This window comes from Chanos chanos, chromosome 3 (genome assembly GCF_902362185.1).
Source record: "Chanos chanos chromosome 3, fChaCha1.1, whole genome shotgun sequence".
Classification (NCBI taxonomy): Eukaryota; Metazoa; Chordata; class Actinopteri; order Gonorynchiformes; family Chanidae; genus Chanos; species Chanos chanos.
The window spans coordinates 53,952,449-53,969,831 of record NC_044497.1 but is presented as its reverse complement, the minus strand read 5'-3'; the positions used below and the strand labels follow the sequence as shown (position 1 = coordinate 53,969,831).

At 42.8% G+C, this 17,383-nt stretch overlaps 1 protein-coding gene across 3 annotated transcripts; it reads left to right on the top strand.

Annotated features, from left to right (window-relative positions):
- The first annotated feature begins 1,998 nt into the window (after nt 1–1,998).
- Nucleotides 1,999–15,176, top strand: git2b (G protein-coupled receptor kinase interacting ArfGAP 2b). 3 transcript variants are annotated; one of them, XM_030767208.1, is made up of 20 exons: nt 1,999–2,131; nt 3,121–3,254; nt 4,581–4,693; nt 4,976–5,081; nt 5,182–5,268; nt 5,536–5,666; nt 5,787–5,881; nt 6,270–6,315; nt 6,714–6,765; nt 7,183–7,255; nt 7,468–7,565; nt 7,721–7,832; nt 7,960–8,102; nt 8,734–8,886; nt 9,583–9,795; nt 10,062–10,151; nt 10,886–10,968; nt 11,208–11,399; nt 14,341–14,404; nt 14,951–15,176. In XM_030767208.1, the coding sequence occupies exons 1-20, from the start codon at nt 2,080–2,082 to the stop codon at nt 15,155–15,157; spliced, it is 2,244 nt and encodes a 747-aa protein (XP_030623068.1). In that variant the 5' UTR covers nt 1,999–2,079; the 3' UTR covers nt 15,158–15,176. The 3 variants fall into 3 exon arrangements, with proteins under 3 accessions (XP_030623068.1, XP_030623069.1, XP_030623070.1); XM_030767209.1 differs by lacking the exon at nt 10,062–10,151; XM_030767210.1 differs by lacking the exons at nt 9,583–9,795; nt 10,062–10,151 and having other exon boundaries at nt 8,734–8,841.
- Nucleotides 15,177–17,383: the final 2,207 nt, after the last annotated feature.

The following is a 17,383-nucleotide window of genomic DNA, read 5'->3' as shown; positions in this document are numbered from 1 at the left end:
AAAATATAGTAAAGGTTATAGGGTGACAGGCAGCAGAGACTGGTTGCTGGGATTCGTCTTTAGATTCTTTTACTGGTTGCTGGGAATCAGCATTAGATTACAACTGGTGCTGGGAATCAGCAGTAGTTAGAAAGCAGCTATGGAGTAAATATGGTCTAAGTTCAACGATTAAGGTACTGCTCAAACGTACTATTCATAGAAATAATGTTAACCCATAGCTGACTATCTGAATACATGTTCATTCACTTCCTGACACAATGGAAAATAAACGCTTTAGACATTTTAATTGCAATTAACTTAACGGCACTTAACTTAACATTGCTGTTTTAAAAGGTTTTAGAATAGAAATAAAGTAAGAGGACTTTGAGAATTTTATGTTATTTAATTTTATGTACAGAAAACTAAATTAACGGACTAAATGATTTGGCGAGCTCATGATTCATGTTTGCACTGCAGCAAAGCGAAAAGGTCCAAGCGACCCTCCCCGAATCAGAATTACCTGAAGTGAGGCATTGTATCTCGAGCCCCTTGTAAGTTTAGGTCCGAATATGTTGGGATATTGTGGTAACAAGTGTCTCATGTAAGTAACAATAAAAACTCTCTATCTTTCGGGAGCATCTAATTTGTTTCTACACACGTCGGCTGGTCAGGCGTCCATAAAAACCCTTTATCGAACCACAAGGTGGTGTACTGATAACGCTACTACTATTTTTGTCTGTTAAGCAGATGCTGTTATCCAGGGCCACTCACTCCAATGGCATTCATGTTGAGTAGACTGGGACATCACCTATTGCACTACCAGCAATGACTGCTGATGCCAAATTAGATTGTAAGAAAAACACTGATAATGATGATAATGATTTTATATATATATAAAACACACACACACACATACACACACATATATATATGTGCTTCTCTGTATAAAGCTATATACGATTCTACTCAGTTTGGGAATAGTGAAGCCTTGTGATGCATTTTATTTCTTGAAAGGTAATCTAAAGCTTGCTCAAAAGTACTGCATTGTTTTTGGAGAACACTGAAAACTCCAAAAATGATTCCAGCTGAACAATGTAAAACTAACATATGAACGTGACTAACAAAGAAATGCATATCAAACCACGACATGTCTCTCAGTATAAAGAGAGCACTGTGAATTCCGCCAAGCACCGAGAAGAAAAAATTAACCGCCGTTTGCCGTCTTAGGGGTGAACATAGCAAAGTAGTGCATTTGACCATATCTGGCAACTCAAAATGAAATATTTTAGAAGCAACTTCACTCAAGCTGACCTTTTGTCCAACGGTGTCCTGGACCACACATGTAAAAAGTTGAACATAATTTCAACCAAAGAATAGGCTATGAATTAGTCGTATGTCGTTCCATCTATGTTTTATTTAACCTTTCTTTAACATTTTGAAAATGCGATGTGGGTGGTGATACAACTATACTTATTAATACCGTTATTATTAGAGATAGTACGTGTGTTTGTTTCTTTATCTCTTTCTTCCTTTCTTATTGCTGCGGTTGTTTGTACCGGCTGCTTCCACAAATTATAACTGCAGATGGGTCTTTTGATTTAGGCATGATGGGGGAGTCGTTTGCTTCGGATCCCTGTACATGCGCAAATTCAGGAAGATATGGATGTTCGTGAATCATACTGGGATTCTCGAGGCCGCACGGGGGTGTTCAGCTCCCTGATCACATCGGTGATGCGAAAATCGTACCTTATTTCTCGACGTATTCCAACCGATGTCTAATTTAAAAAGTCCGTTTAAATATACTTAACGTTTGTAGGGGACAGTTGGCTCTATTCAAGCTTTCTGTACGATAGCGCCTGTTTATTGGACTTATCCCCTTGTCCACTTGATGGTTACCACCCCGTTGAGGAAGTTGTAAAAAAAAAGTGTAGCTAGAGGAAAAGGACATACATTCTTGCCACAGTTAGCTGGCCGGATAACTACTAGACTGATTCCGTTTTTTCGCATATCTTCGCTACATGGTTTTAATTTTTAATACTACTTATAGCTAATGGTCGTCAAACCAAAACTGGGCAGTTCCAAGGATTTTTACTTAAAAGGATGTCAATGAGGCCTCGGAATAGGGAGGTTTGCGCTGATTGCAGCGCCCCGGGTAAGCCCAACTGTTCAACAATCGGCTAGTCAATACTATCGCGTCCGTTAGCCACCTACAAGTTGACCCCCTTAATTTTTTTAATGAAAGCTAGCCCTGATTTGTATCAGGTTTGGAGAAGTTTCCCGACGCAAATATTCCGAGAATAAGGAAATAGAAACCGATTTTTATTCCTTTTATGCTATCCAGTGAGTCGCTTCCTAACTCCAGCCCATCGCTGGATGCTAGCTAACGGACGGTGTTTGCTGGCATCTAATCGTAATATTAGAGTGACAGTTGGTCAGTTAGCTAACGTAAGGTATGCATTAATGTTCTCTACAGTGTTAATAATAGCTAGTTAAATGATTGGTAACCCTCAACAAGTTTGAGTGATAACCAGTTAACTTACACCCCTTTAGCCCCTGGGAACCAGGTTTAAACGTCGTGAAGGTAACGGAGTAAATTGTTTTAGCAATAATTGAGGGAATATCTGTCCTATGAGCTGTGAAGAGTGTCTTCATATGAAACCGAGCTAGCTACAAGGCTTGGTTAGTGCGAAATTGTCAGTGTAACCTTTGACTTCCGGTCAAGATGCTGGAAAAAGAGGTCTCATTCCCCAGCTAATAACTATTGTGCTTAGGAAGACCGTGTCTGAAGTGTCAAATCTGTAGACATATATGATACATTTTAATCCTGATGTCAGACCGGTCTGAAATCCGTCATTTCAAATGTGCCAGCTCATGTAGTGTCTGCTAAATATCCTAATGCTTGCGAGTTACATATTCCTTTTCATTTCTAAAATATTGAGAGTTCACAAACTATGAGGACCGTAGTGCGTCTAGCGTCTATGTCTCGCACCTCGGAGGCAAACGTGCGAAATGGTCTACACTGTAGGCGTGTGGGCACTAAACGTCTAGGGCCTTTTAGAACAAACATATTTAAAGGCTGTAACATAATATATATTCACTAGCAGAGCTCTGTGTGTGTGTGTGTGTGTGTGTGTTCTTCAGAGCCTCGTTGGGCCTCTATCAATAGGGGAGTCCTTATTTGTGATGAGTGTTGTAGCATCCATCGCGGCTTGGGCCGGCACAGCTCCCAGGTCCGACACCTCACACACACTCCATGGCCACCAACCCAGCTACAGGTGAGACTTCAGAGTTTTTGAATATTACTCAGGCTAATACATGTGTAATGTCCTTATTTAAAAAAAAACAAACAAACAAAAGAAAACAATCCTTCAATGGTTGTTATGAATCACCTGCTTTGCAATTCAGTGATTAGGTATTATATCTGTTTGAATGTGAACTACTATAGAAGAGTTGTTTTAATTTTAAAGTGGAGATATAATACAAATAAATAAAATCTGTCAGTGGTAATTCATAATTTGATTCATGTGACCTCTAATATTTCCATATTCCACCTAGCAACACAGTGTAATGTCACCTACACAGGCCCCTTGCTGAGGAGAGACTGAACTCTGCTATTAAAATTATCCACCTCACTAACAGCGTTTAACCTAAATGAAATCTTTTTAAAAATCACGTTACGTTAACACCTATATTCCTGTGCTGTTTTATTTCCTCAACCCCCCTCTCTTTACCTGTCAAATGCCCAACGACAACCTTACTTTATATATTTTATACATCTTTGTTTTCTGCCTTTTTCCCCTATGAATTGTATTAATAATGATGATATTTTATGTAGAATGATATAGCATGCAGTCAGGGGAGGTCTTGAGCGTCTAGTCTGTGTGGCGTCTTTCCTCATGTTTGGCTGTCTGCATATGCATAGTGTTTTTAATGGCTGTATGTATAGTGAAGGAATAAATCCAAGTTTGGAATGTCACTGCATGTTAATGAGGAGCTTGTGTGAGAAGATGTGCAACCTGATTTCACTTCCATCTGTCACCTCTGTCACTGACTCTCTTCTTAGTTCAAATCAGTGTCTGCTGTGTCTAGAACAATTCATCCTGTTAGATCTTGGGGAAGTAAAGCTTGAGGAAGCAGATTGATCAGTTTAGAGTGCCGTCATAATCTATTTTAAGTGCTTTCATTTTTAAGTTGCTGAGAAGTCGCTGGTCGTCTCTCTAGTTTCCGGGCTCTTCCACGGTTCTGCTTTCTCACAACAGTTGCTACTCTTGCAGTGTGTCCAGAAAACAGAAACATTATATTGGAAAACAGATGTGGTGCTTCTTTCCAGCTCTCCAGTTTCGCATCAGTGGTTTTCCTTTGTAGTCTCAGTCAAATTCTGATGAATCCCTGCTTGTCAGTTTCAGGTTGCTTTTTTTTTTTTGGTCAGATTTAGGTCACAACTTGCTCTGCTTAGTTCTTTAATGCAGGCTAGCCAGGAAATGGTACATTTTTCTCTGATTATGTTTTATGTGAATTCATATATATATATGTGTGTGTGTGTGTGTGTGTGTGTGTGTGTGTGTGTATACACATACATACACATATTATTTCTTCCGCAGATGGTTCAGACACTGTATAGCAATGGGGCCAATTCAATTTGGGAGCATAGCCTTCTTGACCCTTCCTCAATTATGAGTGGAAAACGAAAGGCCAATCCTCAGGACAGAGTACAGTACGTATGAAACTCTAATTTAGGGAAAATATGATTAAGAACTAATCAATTACTGTGTGGAAATAGCAGTGTAATCTAATATATCCAGACCTTTCCACCGAAATGCTAGAATCATATACATTTACGTTGCATTTTTTCCTCTGGGTTCAGGGAGGATGTCTAATAATGAAATGAACGATATTCTTTCGGGATGGGGGGGGGGGGGGGGGGTTCCTTTGGTATGAGTTGTGTAATCCATGAAGAATGTTCTGGTCTTTTAACTCCTCTCCCGTTCGTCCTCAGTCCTAACAAAACGGAGTTTGTAAAGGCTAAATATCAAATGCTGGCGTTTGTGCACCGGTTGCCGTGCCGAGAGGACGACAGCATCACTGCTAAAGACCTCAGCAAGGTTTGAATCTGTGCTAATTTAGAGCCATTCTGTGAAAGAACAGCCATATTTCATGGAAGTCCCCGCCTAATCCACCTTTTTAAAACCTCCCTTTTTTCAGCAACTTCACTCAAGCGTTCGAACCGGTAATTTGGAGACGTGCCTTAGGCTGCTGTCTCTGGGGGCCCAAGCGAATTTTTTTCATCCAGTAAGTCCAACACCTGCGCAGGTCTTTTTTATCTTACGACAAGACGATTATCGCCGAAAATGTCGTACGTCATGGAATTTTTAGACCACGTACGTTATCCGTAAAAATGCCGTTAACGAGAATTTTCGACCCATCTGACGAGCTGACACGCAGTATTCAGCCCAGCGGAAGATCTGTGTGTTTGCTCTTTGTGGATTCTCGTTTTGAAACTGGAGCTGGGCTTTGTGTGGCGGTTCTGACGCAGTTTCCGTGGTTACTGTCCTGCAGGAGAAAGGGAACACTCCGTTACATGTGGCGGCCAAAGCAGGCCAAGCGTTGCAGGCAGAGCTGCTGACCGTGTATGGGGCAGACCCAGGGGCTCCGGACAGCAGTGGGAAGACCCCCATCGATTACGCCAAGTAAGGCACACGCTCGCACTCACTCTGCTTTAAAGCATACCTGGGGGGGGTGAAAAAAACCGTCGGATTTGTTCAGGGGTGAGAATTAATGCGCTTGTCCACACCTTTTCCTCCGTGCAGGCAAGCAGGTCACCAGGAACTTGCTGACAGGCTGGTGGAGATCCAGTATGAGCTTACTGACAGATTAGCGTTCTACCTGTGTGGGAGAAGACCAGGTAAACAAAGACATCTACTGTACACTGGAGTTCTCTGCCACACGCCCAATACACAAATACCTCCTCTGATGCTCTCCGTCAGGGTCGCTCAACTCTGGCCCTCAAAACCGAATGAATTAAACAGTTAATGCCACTGTTCGGCTGCATCGTCATTACGGCCGAGTCTTAGATTAAGGGAGGGTGGAAAACACGCGGTGCTCAGCCCCCCAGGGCCGTGGAGTGGGTACCCCTGCATTATGTATTCATTAGTCTTTAGATGGTGTTTTTTTTTTCTTTTACTTTGGAATTAAATGTACTTTTGGAATAAGGGGTGTCATGCTTTCATTTCACGAGAACATAAGTCCTTTAAGCTGGGTAAATGAATCCAAATGATCTCTTTTTATTTCAGATCACAAAAATGGACAACACTTTATAATCCCTCAGATAGCTGACAGGTAAGACTGACGTTTAATGACACACGGGACGCGTGATGCTAGGCTTGGATGAGAAATGTTTTTTTTGAATATAAAAGGCTTGAAAAGTACATGTTGATATAGTCCTTTCCTGCATAACCTCATTTCAGATTGTATTCTTACCAGTCAAGTATTGACAGACATTAGTTTCCTTAGTAGGATATTCAAAGACTTCAGACAGTTTACTATGTTGTTGTTACACATCGCTTGTAACAAACACGTAATGTGATTTCTGAAACGAACTCTTGTTTGTCCTTGCTTGCATTTTAATGGATAAAGAAATATGTAAGTATGAACTGAACATTATATTTTGAATGTACTCAAGATTCTTGAGGTCATTGCGGAGTTATCACAGTTTCCCCTCTCTCCTCCATTGATAGCAGCCAGGATTTGTCTGAACTGGCCAAAGCAGCGAAGAAGAAACTACAGTCTGTAAGTTGTCAGATCTTTGTGGTCTTGTTATCTTTGTGGTCTTGTTATCTTGTAAGAGACACAGATCAGCTCTTCCAGGCCTCTACACTTTCCCATCACTCTGGGGAAATGGGCTTAGCACTGGCCTGTGTATAATTATCACTATCTGTAGTTTGAATTGAATTACATTATGACATCACAGTGATCTGAAGATCACGCCCATGCTTACAACACCGCCCTGCTTTGAAGCCATAGATCCTCAGTCCCATTAATGGCCAATAAGAATGTCTGAGAGAACAGTCTGATGACTGTAATAAGAGTAAGTTGTCTTGTCCCTTAACTGTTTTGTCACTAAACGAGAAACTTTTGTTATGTAGAGAGTCTCACACGAGTTATCGGAGTTGATTAGATTGTGACTTTTAATTTGACTTTTTGCAGCTCAGTAATCGTCAGTTTGAAGAACTGGCCATGGATGTTTACGACGAGGTGGACAGAAGAGAAACTGACGCAGGTTTGTGAATGCTGATTACAACAGAGCTAAGTAACCGCATTGTATTACAGCTCATGTTTGAGGATCAGTCCGGTGACGTGATGATATTCATAACAGTAGTAGTAGTAGTGATGGAAGTACTGACATTATGTAGAGTATTGCATCATTTTGTTTAGTATATTAAAGTGTTACTATAATACACTGATATGACATGTAACCTTTGGCTTTTTTAGTGTGGCTTGCGACTCAGAATCACAGTACCCTGGTGACAGAGACCACCGTGGTGCCTTTTCTCCCCGTCAATCCGGAATATTCCTCCACCAGAAATCAGGCAAGGCCCTCGCCGCTCTCTCGCTCTGTCATCCGCTCAAATGAATCCGCACGTTGTTCTTCTTGTTGTTGTTGTTTTTGTTTGTTTTAATTAGACCTCCGTAGCACGGTTTCTCCTGCGTAATGCCTTCATTCTCGGGTCGTTTGTTTACACAGGGCAGGCAGAAGCTGGCGAGGTTCAACGCACACGAGTTTGCCACACTGGTTATCGACATTCTGACTGATGCCAAGCGCCGCCAGCAGGGCAGCTGCACCGAGAATGTCAAAGGTACAATCATGAAAAAATAAATAAATAATTAAAATTAAACACGTTGAAGAAAATGTCAGTGCGTGTAAATGAGGCTAGTTTTGACTGTTTTTTTTTTTGTTTTTGTTTTTTTTTTTTTGTCTTTAAGATAACGTGGAGCTGATTCTGAAGGACATCGGCAGTCGCCACGAAGGCGAGAACCAAGACGCGGACCAGCCGGATTACGACAGCGTCGCGTCGGACGAGGACACGGAGCGAGAGCCGCTGTCTGGGAAAGAGGAGAGAACCAAGGTGAGAGAGTGTGACAGTTCATGTGTGAAGTCATCAAGTTCATGCTTCCCCCCCCCCCCCCCCCCCCCCCCAGGGTGTAACGGTGGATGTTTTTCCAATCAGCCATCTGCAGTCACTGTCAACAGTATTTACATGCAAATTCACTCAACGACCTAAAGGGGACGTTCGACCCTTTTGACATATGGGCTTATTATAAGTCTTATCTCAGCGTTTGACACGACCTCGGGACATTTTTAAACAAACACTTGGATTTTTTTTTTTTTCATTATTCATCATACACCCATTTTCTGTAAAGAGCGAAAGCACACTTGAAACTTTGATAGATTTACAGTGCCATTAATGGTTGTTAATTGGCTGATGGTTTCTAAATAAATGATTTTTTTTTAACGGTCAAATAGGTTTTTTTTAAAAAAAGGCAATTTTCCTGATAAATATTGTTCTGCAACAATAACATCTCAGATTTACATTTTAAGTTCAAGAGGGGCACTTGGGCCAGCTAGGGCGGCCTTTCCGTCTAAGATGGGATTCTTCTCTGTTTTGCCAGAAACACACATACGTAGCTCTCTGCTCTTTTTGCTTTCTCCGCTCCTTCGTACGTTTTTCTGACCCACCCCCCCCCCTCTCGCCTCAGAGCTCCGAGTCGTCGGACTTGTCCGACGGGCCAATCACGGTGCAGGAGTTTATGGAAGTCAAGAACGCTCTGAACGCGTCGGAGGCGAAGATCCAGCAGCTCCTCAAAGTCAACTGCCACCTGAGCGAGGAGCTGCGGCTCATGCAGAGCAAGGTGAGCGTGAGCGACCTGGACACGCCCCCGCCAGTCTGACGGACACGCCCCCGCCGCTCAGACGGACACACACTCCGCCGAGCGCTGAGACGTTGCAGGCATTTATATGTGCCCACACACACACACACACACACACATGACCTAACACATACTTGATCCCTTTCTCTCCCACCGTCGGATCTCACGGGTAACCTGAGCGTCTGCGTTGTTCAGCACGGCGCTGGGGGCAGGTTTTAGTTCCCACGCTGAAAGGCTTGGCTTCACATGGATAGGCTAGTGCTGAGGCAGTGGATCTCTGTCCACTGAGGAGAGGCTGACAGACGTAATTGTCATCTCCAGCCCACTCTGACAGCAGGCTCATTGTCCCTGACTGTTTGGTATGGCCACAGACTTGTGTTGCTGCTCTAAACACATCAGCGAAAAGTTGGATTGTCAACGTATTCTCCAAGGCGAGGGAGAGGTAAACAGAGACGTTTGTTTTGGTTCACCCTCATGCGTTGACATGGGAAATTTGTGTCTGTTCAGACTCAATGAGAGTCTCTCAGAGTGCGGTGGAGAGGTAAACGGTTTCCCAACGTAAGGTTGAGAATTAGGCGGACAATAGGAGTAACATATACAAAGGGGGGTTTTATCACATGAATGTGTGATGCACTGAATTTTTGAACGAATCGAATGATTTTTTGTTCTCTCCTGTAGCTGAACTCCCTGCAGACTGAAAACAGCTCTCTGAGGTGGCCGGGACACCCCGGCTTGACGCACCAGCAGGGCCTTCAGCGCCGGCCCGCGGCGCGGGGGGGGCGCGCCATGTCCATGTACGAGACGGGCTCGGGGCTGAAACAGTACCACCCCAGGGGAGACCCCTCCCTCCCCGACGCCGGAACGTTCGCTCTCCAGTCTCTGCCAAACAACGTAAGTTCACACGCCGCCATCGGCGGGACCCGTTTTTTTTTTTTTCCAGCCTCTTTGTGTTCGTCATGACGTTAAGGTCGAATGTTTGACCCATGACATCCCACAAGGTACAGTTCACGTAACATTCATTTTTTAAATTCATTTATTCATTTATTTATTTTCGATCCACCTCCATCTCTTTGTGTTGCATTCATATTAAAGACTGAATCTCCCTGCAAGAGAAAAAAACAAAACAAAAAAAAACCCTTGATCTGAACCCTTTCTAGATTGGGAAGGGTCCTTCCGTGACTGCCTCCTCTTCTCTCCCCACCTTCCCCTCCTCCCTGTCCTGGTCCTGGGACGAGAGATCCCAAAGGGTGAAGTACTTGCTCAATGATAATAAAAAAAAAAAAAAGATTGAAAAAAAAGAAAAGAAAAAAAAGCCTGGCTTAAACCCCGCCCCCACGCCACCCCCTCTTCCACGTTCCCTGTCCAACACACCGCTAGACCCTGTCGGTCTCTGCATGAGCCTCCTTCGCTCGTTTTAAATCGACTTCATGGGGTGGGTGGGGGGGGGGGGGGGGGGGGGGGGTTGTAGGGTATTATGCCTGACTGACTGATTGATTGATTGATTGATTGATTGACATCCCTTTGCTGTACTACTAACCTTGGCAGAGAATGTCCAGCGGAACCCTCAACTCACGACCTTTTAACAGGATTGACTCTTTGTGCTTGATGCATAATGCAGGTCCTCGCCACATGGCATTCCTTTTGACCTCTGTACTTAAGACATCCACTCTTTTTTTTTAGTTATTTTTTTTCCTTTCTTCTTCTTCTTCTTCTCTGGCTAAGTCTCACACTGACGTGTCTGTATGTGTGTATATACATGTATATATATATATATAATTGTGTGTGTAGAGCATGATAATGACAACGCCTCTCTGCTCCAGGCTGGCCCGTTTCGCTCTGTCTAAGGCTGTGGTAACACGGCTTGTCTCTTTGTGGAGAAAGTGCTGTTAGATTTCACTGTAATTGGAATCCGTTAGGCTTGGCGTCGACCCGACGCCCGTGTAAAGCAGTAGGACTCACCGGAGCCCGTCTCTTATTTCAGGGCTCCAACCTGGAGACCCATAGCGCCGTCACGGAGAGCGATTACGACAACACGCCCAACCATGCAGAGCTGGAGGAGTCAGGGTAAGGCTTCATTAGCGTGAAACTCCGGAACATTCCCCCCCCCCCCCCACCCCTGGCTTTGTACTGTGCCAGTCGGTGATGTTTTCTTTTCCATAGTCTTTGTAGACGTGTGACGGAATACCCTGTCGTTTACTGACTTTACTGTCGTTTGAAGAGTTGCGTGTTCAGTAGTTGCAGCTGCGAGAGAGATGTGTGCGTGATAATGACCCTATCGCTCGGGGCCTTTGATTTTCTAACAGCCCCGGTTCGGTGGGCGTGGCCCGGACCAGCGGGTGGGCAGGGGAGGGGCCGATCCCAGAGTCCGGAGACGTGGAGGAGTGTGAGGCTGACCCCACGTTACCCTGCACCGAGGACGTCATCAGCAAGACAGAACAGATCACCAAGAACATTCAGGAGCTCCTGCGTGCCGCCCAGGAGAACAAACACGAGAGGTCAGTCCACGTCACGCCCCCTCGTCACACTCACCCTCAACCCAAAGTCGTCTTTAGCCCTGAATGAGAACGGTAGTGTTTGCAGTTTTGAGAGATTTAAAAAAGAAAAAAAAAAAAAAAAAGGACTCTTTTATTTGCAAGACTTGATGTGCTCCATCCTTTCTGTTCTCTCTCGTTTTCCTCTCGAGTGCCGACGTTTCGATTTCACACCTCTTGTGTCGTCACTTTTGGTCTCTCTCCTCGTCCCTCTCTCTCTTGGGTTCTGATTTCTGTCTCTGTGTTGACTGCGGACTCCCTGCCCCTCCTCTGCGAGACAGCTCCAGGTTCAGGGACAGCCTGGGTTGTTTTGGTGCCCTGGTGCCCTGCACCGAGAAAGGGGAGAGGGCCTCGTGTCTGCAGGCTGAGTCTGCCTCCTGGTACTCTGGCCTCTGTCCGTGTCCTCCAGGCACAGTGTCTCTTTTGTCTGTACTGGCTGGATGTGAGATTGTGTCAAACGCAGCTGGCGAGCACCACTTCACGGAACATTTACATCTCAACAATGTGAAAAATCCCCCCCCCCCCCACACACACACACACACCCTTTTTTTTCTCACAAACGTTTCTATTAAATGCAGCAAACCACGCTGAACATGCTGATTTAACCAACGCATTTTAACGGCGTTATTAATGTTTTGAAACCCGTATAAAAACTTTGGAATCGTGGATTTGACCAAATGCTGTTTTTTTCCAGAGGTTTTAATGTGACCTCTGATGTAACACTATAAATTTTTATTTAAGGGGTACATTTTCGTATATGTTTCTGTAAATATTAATTTCATCATTTATTGTTTACTCTTGTCACATATCATGATATATTCGTTCTTTAAGTTATCGATGAGGTCTTTATCAAAGTGGTCACTGCTTTTGACTCAAAAGCTTTTTGACTAACTCCAGCTTTTTCTAACTTCATTGACTTATGTGTGTTTATGTGTTTGTTTGTTTGTGTGTGTGTGCGCGCGCGCGCGTGCGTGTGTGCGTACGTGTGTGTGTTCTTTTTCTCTGCTTTTTGCATTTTGCCATTTTCACACTCTGCCCGTGAACTTAAAGCACTGCTGAAGAGTTGTAACACACCAAGGTATTAAGAGCAGACTGCTTTAGTCACGTTAGACATGTTTGCAGACTGTAACATCCTCTAGGCCAGGATTCAATCGAATCTTAATGAGAATAATCAGCTCTCTGTCTGAGCTTTGATAAAAAGATAATCCAATCCACCAACCGTGGCCCTTGTTTTGAAAATTGGGAATGTGTTTTTCTCATATTGAAGTAGCTGCATATTGATCTGAAAGAGGTCAGAGCACTTAGTCATCGTTTTGCAGACTTGAAGAAGGACCTTGTACTGGTGTTTTATATTTATGTTATTCGTTGTCATGGAGAAGAGCCTCAAAATAACTGTTGCTTAGGTTTAGTTTTATGACGCTCGGTTTCTTAAAGAAGAACCTTAAAATAAAAGGTATGCAAGATACGTTTTTTTTTTGTTTTTTTTTTAATCTCATTTTTTTGAAGAGCTTCGTTGCTATTTGTATTAAATTTTGTGTTAAATTTCTATAGGTTTAAATTGAAAAGAAAGACAAGCTTTAGTTCTGAACTGGTCCAATTTTCCTTCAAGCCAAACTGTGATACAAACAGAATGGTGACCCAAAAACCGAGATACAAACTGAACTGCTGATAGAGTTACCATCATGTCTCTGGGGTAATCTGGGACAAAGTGATAGTGCAGAAATGACAGTTTATTTATTCTTGTTCACATATCTTTTGAGGTCAACGGGTCAAAGTTCAATTGCAGAGTGAGATGTTACCAAGGTTACAAACACAAAGATCAAATCTGTCAGTGCCTAAGAAGGGAGCTGTATGTAGGGAATGGTTGATCATTTTATTATTTGATTGACATGAAAATACAGTGTTTTTTGTTTTGTTCTGGTTTTCAAACATTTCGTCATCTTCTCCCTGTTTGACGGTGCTACGAGAGCACAGAGATCAGCTTGACTTTGTCTTGCACATAAGGCCCTTGACCTCTCTAACATTTCAAACCCTCATGTTGTCAGTGCTGGCTTTTTACCCACGATTCACAAACACACCATGTATCCAAACAGGCTCCAGTGGTTTGGTTTGCGTTCACCATTAAATCCGACAGGACTTTAGAAAGCTTAATGGAGGTTAGAGTTTGCGTTTTAGCTACGAAGACACGAAGAGCTGTCGCTTCTGCTTCGTTTTCCTTTTAAGCTTGGTTGAATCTTGGCCATAGAATTCTCTCAATTACCAAGAGCACGTAGGGTTTTACGAAAAGTAGTGTAAGACTTTTCCTCTGCATGCTTAAAGTACCCTTAAGACTTTTAAGCTTCAGTTCTACAACCGTCACGTTTGAATATTTATTTCTAAACTATAATGTTTTTTCCCCCCATATAATTTTTGTAACGGACTGTTTAAAGGCATTTCTGTCCTGGTCCCAATACTGTTGCCAAAATTATCCATAGAGCAGTATATAAATCATTTTTTTCCTCAAGGAGCATTGACTCCCTTTGACTCCTTTGGAATATGAGACTCCCACAGACAGACGGTTAGATTTTCTGGAGTACACAGGATAGATAGTAGCAATATTTTGAGTTCAGAAAGTTCATTTTGACGTTTAGCACATATGCAGGGGGAAAAAAATACGGAACCTGTATTTCAATACAGATGATACAGATAATCGTCTCTTGACCTTGTTGAAGGTCAGATGACATCACTAACGTGCGGCCTGGGTTTAGTTTGAACCTGTCATGATGCATGCTCTGTCGTCTCATGTGTCATCTGGTTTTGATGTGTGCACTCACTCTCAGTCTCTCGTATGAAAGCCAGCAACATGACAGTAGTGTTCATGCAGTGTGCTCCTGTACTCATAAACATGTCTCTTTGTCTTCTCCAGCTTTGTTCCATGTTCAGAAAGAATTCATGTGGCAGTAACTGAAATGGCCACTCTATTCCCTAAGGTAAAGAAAACTGTTGTGGTGTGTGTGTGTGTGTGTGTGTGTGTGTGTGTGTGTGTGTGTGTTTGTGCGAGAGTCTGTGTGTGTTTAATATATATGTACTACTGCAAAATTCCTTCAGACAGAGTTCAATTTAACATGATAAAGAAAAAAAAAATAGATACATGATTAATGAAGCACTGTTTGCTCTGACTCAGTAGTGCAAAAGTCATTCATTCATTCAGTCATTAGTTTTCTAAGCCGCTTATCATGACCAGGGGGTGCTTCTTATAAATTCATTTCACAGTATCGCAGGAGAACAGCCAAGTCTGTTAAAGTCTTAGCTTGTGAGACGTCACACAGTGTGTGGTGGAATGAACACACAGCTCTGTCCTCATGTACTGGTTTTTCAGACTCACTCAAAGTAATTCAGTTCTCTTTGTCACAGCTGCTGCATTGTAACAGTCAGCCCTGACTAATTCTCTCCCCCTCTCTCTCTCTCTGTCTCTCTCCCTCTCTCTCTCTCTCCCTCTCTCTCTCTCTCTCTCTCTCTCTGTTCACCCTGAAAAGAGGCCCTGTTCTGAGATGGTGCGCGGCTCCCTTCGCCTGCTGACCTCCAGTGCCAGCCGCCTACAGGGCGAGTGCCAGAAGGCCACGCCCCATGACTCCTCCCCCGCTGACACACAGCTGGTGACCCAGCAGGTCATTCAGTGTGCCTATGACATCGCCAAGGCTGCAAAGCAGCTGGTTACCGTGACAACCAAAGAAAGCAACTGACTCTGTCCCTGAGATCTGCGCCCCCCCCCCCCCCCCCCCCCTCTTTACTTTTCACAAGTTAACAGTGTGTATAATGCCAGTTCGTGTTTTGTTTTTGTTTTGTTTTGTTTTTGATATCAGTATTATTAAAAAGGTCTTCTTAATGTATTTTCTTTTTTTCTTTTTTTTTTTTATTTAAAGGAACTGGTTTATGGTTGGTGTGTTTGACAGAAATTTAGAGTAGAATCTCCTGTATAGGCCAAAGTTTTGGTCGGTGATAAAAAAACATCCGTTGAGGGTGTGTTTTCTGTGTTACTCGTTTCTCTGTGGTAGAGTACAGAAATCAGCCATATACCCAGTGATAAGTGTCCTGAAAGCTTTCTGCATGAAACACCATATAATCCTCAACCTGTTCCTTTGACATGTACAGCACTAAGAGATCAAAAAACAAACAAAAAAAAACCCCTTTCTGTATGTGCTTTAGTATCTAAAACATTATACCTCATACATACATACATATATAGGTATAGACACCGAAAAACCTTCTGCCCTCAGTTAACAGAGACTCCAAAAGTAAGGCTTTGGATGTCAGGTTAGATGTGAAAAACATGTACAAGGGTCACCAAAAAAACAAAACAAAACAAAACATGATATGTGTGCTTCAATATTTTTATAATCAAGCTCTTTTTATTATTATTGTTGTTATTATTATTACTATTATTATTATTCTTATTCTTATTTTAGTGTAAAAGTGCTAACAGTCTGTTTCATTTACTGTTTGTGGTCTGTAACATTTGTTTCATAAATGTGCTCTGTTTCTATTGTAAATGGAGATCCATCCAAAGGATGTGTCGATTACATTGTGTCTCAACCAATATTCACCAGCAGTGATGCTTGTGGTTCCGTTTTTTGTTGTTTTTTTTTTGGTTTGTTTGTTTGTTTGTGTGTGTGTGTGGTGCTATTTACCGTGTACTATTCGTATTATAAAGCCCATTGTATTTTAAATGCTGCTAAGCCGTCAACTACATATGCAACTAAAACGGTGGCGTCGGTAAACTTCTACTATCCTTGTAAAACCTGTTTCACACAGTGAATAAGTAAACTCTATGTTCAAGGTGCAGAGATTAGAAAAGCGGATGAATGCTGATAGGCTATCTGAACCTCATGCAGGGACATACATGTATGTATCTAAGAAATGTGGTTGGTTTGGCTGTGGTGGGGAGCTTGCCATTCAGTTCAATAAACCAGAATTTTTAACAAGTCGTCTCACCCTTTCTTTTTCTTAAAGAAAAGTGGTTAGATCGAAAAAAAAATGCGATTGAAAGTGACATACGTGTGTAAATTGACTATTAATGTTACCAGTAGTGTCACACGCATTTAGACTGAAAGGCTGTGTAAATGATGCTCTGTCTCCCCTTGCCTGTGCAGGGTCATTCTTTGAGTGTGTGCTCCTCAGGGGCGCCGTAATTTTAGGGAGGGGGGGGGGGGCGCTAACAGAACACTGTTAATAGTACTATTAAAGTTTGGTGAGCCCAACATTTCAAGCGGTGCCCTTGATGCCCCTTCCAAACATGGGTTCTTTACGCCTTTGTTTGTTTCTTATACGCTTAAGCAGAATCTGAAAGAATCTTACAGTTTAATGAATGGTGTAACACTTTAAGTAACTGACTGACATTTCCTCACGATGTACAATCTAAATACTTAACGCATTTACATTTATACTTTACATTTATAGAGCTCCGGTTAATCGAAATGACCAATTATGACTAAGTCTCGTCGATATGTTTGCGTAATGTTTTCTTGTAAAGTTTACTATTACAACATGTAGTCTGCTGGTGGTTGCTTACCTTTTTTTAACGGCGGGATTTAAATAATGTGTTAATGATGCAGTTTTATGTTGTTTGAATATGCCCCCCAAATATTCACCTCTGTCTTATTGGCTCTACGCCACAACACCTGTTGAATTCTCTGTCAAGGACTTGTCCACCGGTTGACGCGTTGTAGACTTTGGGGAAGTTGTTCTTTATCGCTGATCTGACATCAGTTTTGCTTTCACATATGTAGTGATAAAGATCGGGGTCTGAGCGGGGAGTGCTGCTCCTAGATCTGCGTAAAAGGGCCGCTTGACTTAGGAGCGCCGACTGTTGTAACGACATCAGTTACTCTCTCAGGGTTGTTCCGGGTTTAGGTTTCACTATTAGGAGACCGTCTATATTTCCCCCTGGACGCTACAAGTCTTTACACACC

What these genes read in the sequence shown, in the direction of transcription:
- git2b (XM_030767208.1), top strand. Translation starts at nt 2,080, where the DNA reads ATGTCAATGAGGCCTCGGAATAGGGAGGTTTGCGCTGATTGCAGCGCC. An exon ending in ATTCCTCCACCAGAAATCAG is followed by an intron (nt 7,566 to 7,720) that starts GCAAGGCCCTCG and finishes TTGTTTACACAG; the next exon opens with GGCAGGCAGAAGCTGGCGAG. An exon ending in CAGGAGAACAAACACGAGAG is followed by an intron (nt 11,400 to 14,340) that starts GTCAGTCCACGT and finishes TGTCTTCTCCAG; the next exon opens with CTTTGTTCCATGTTCAGAAA.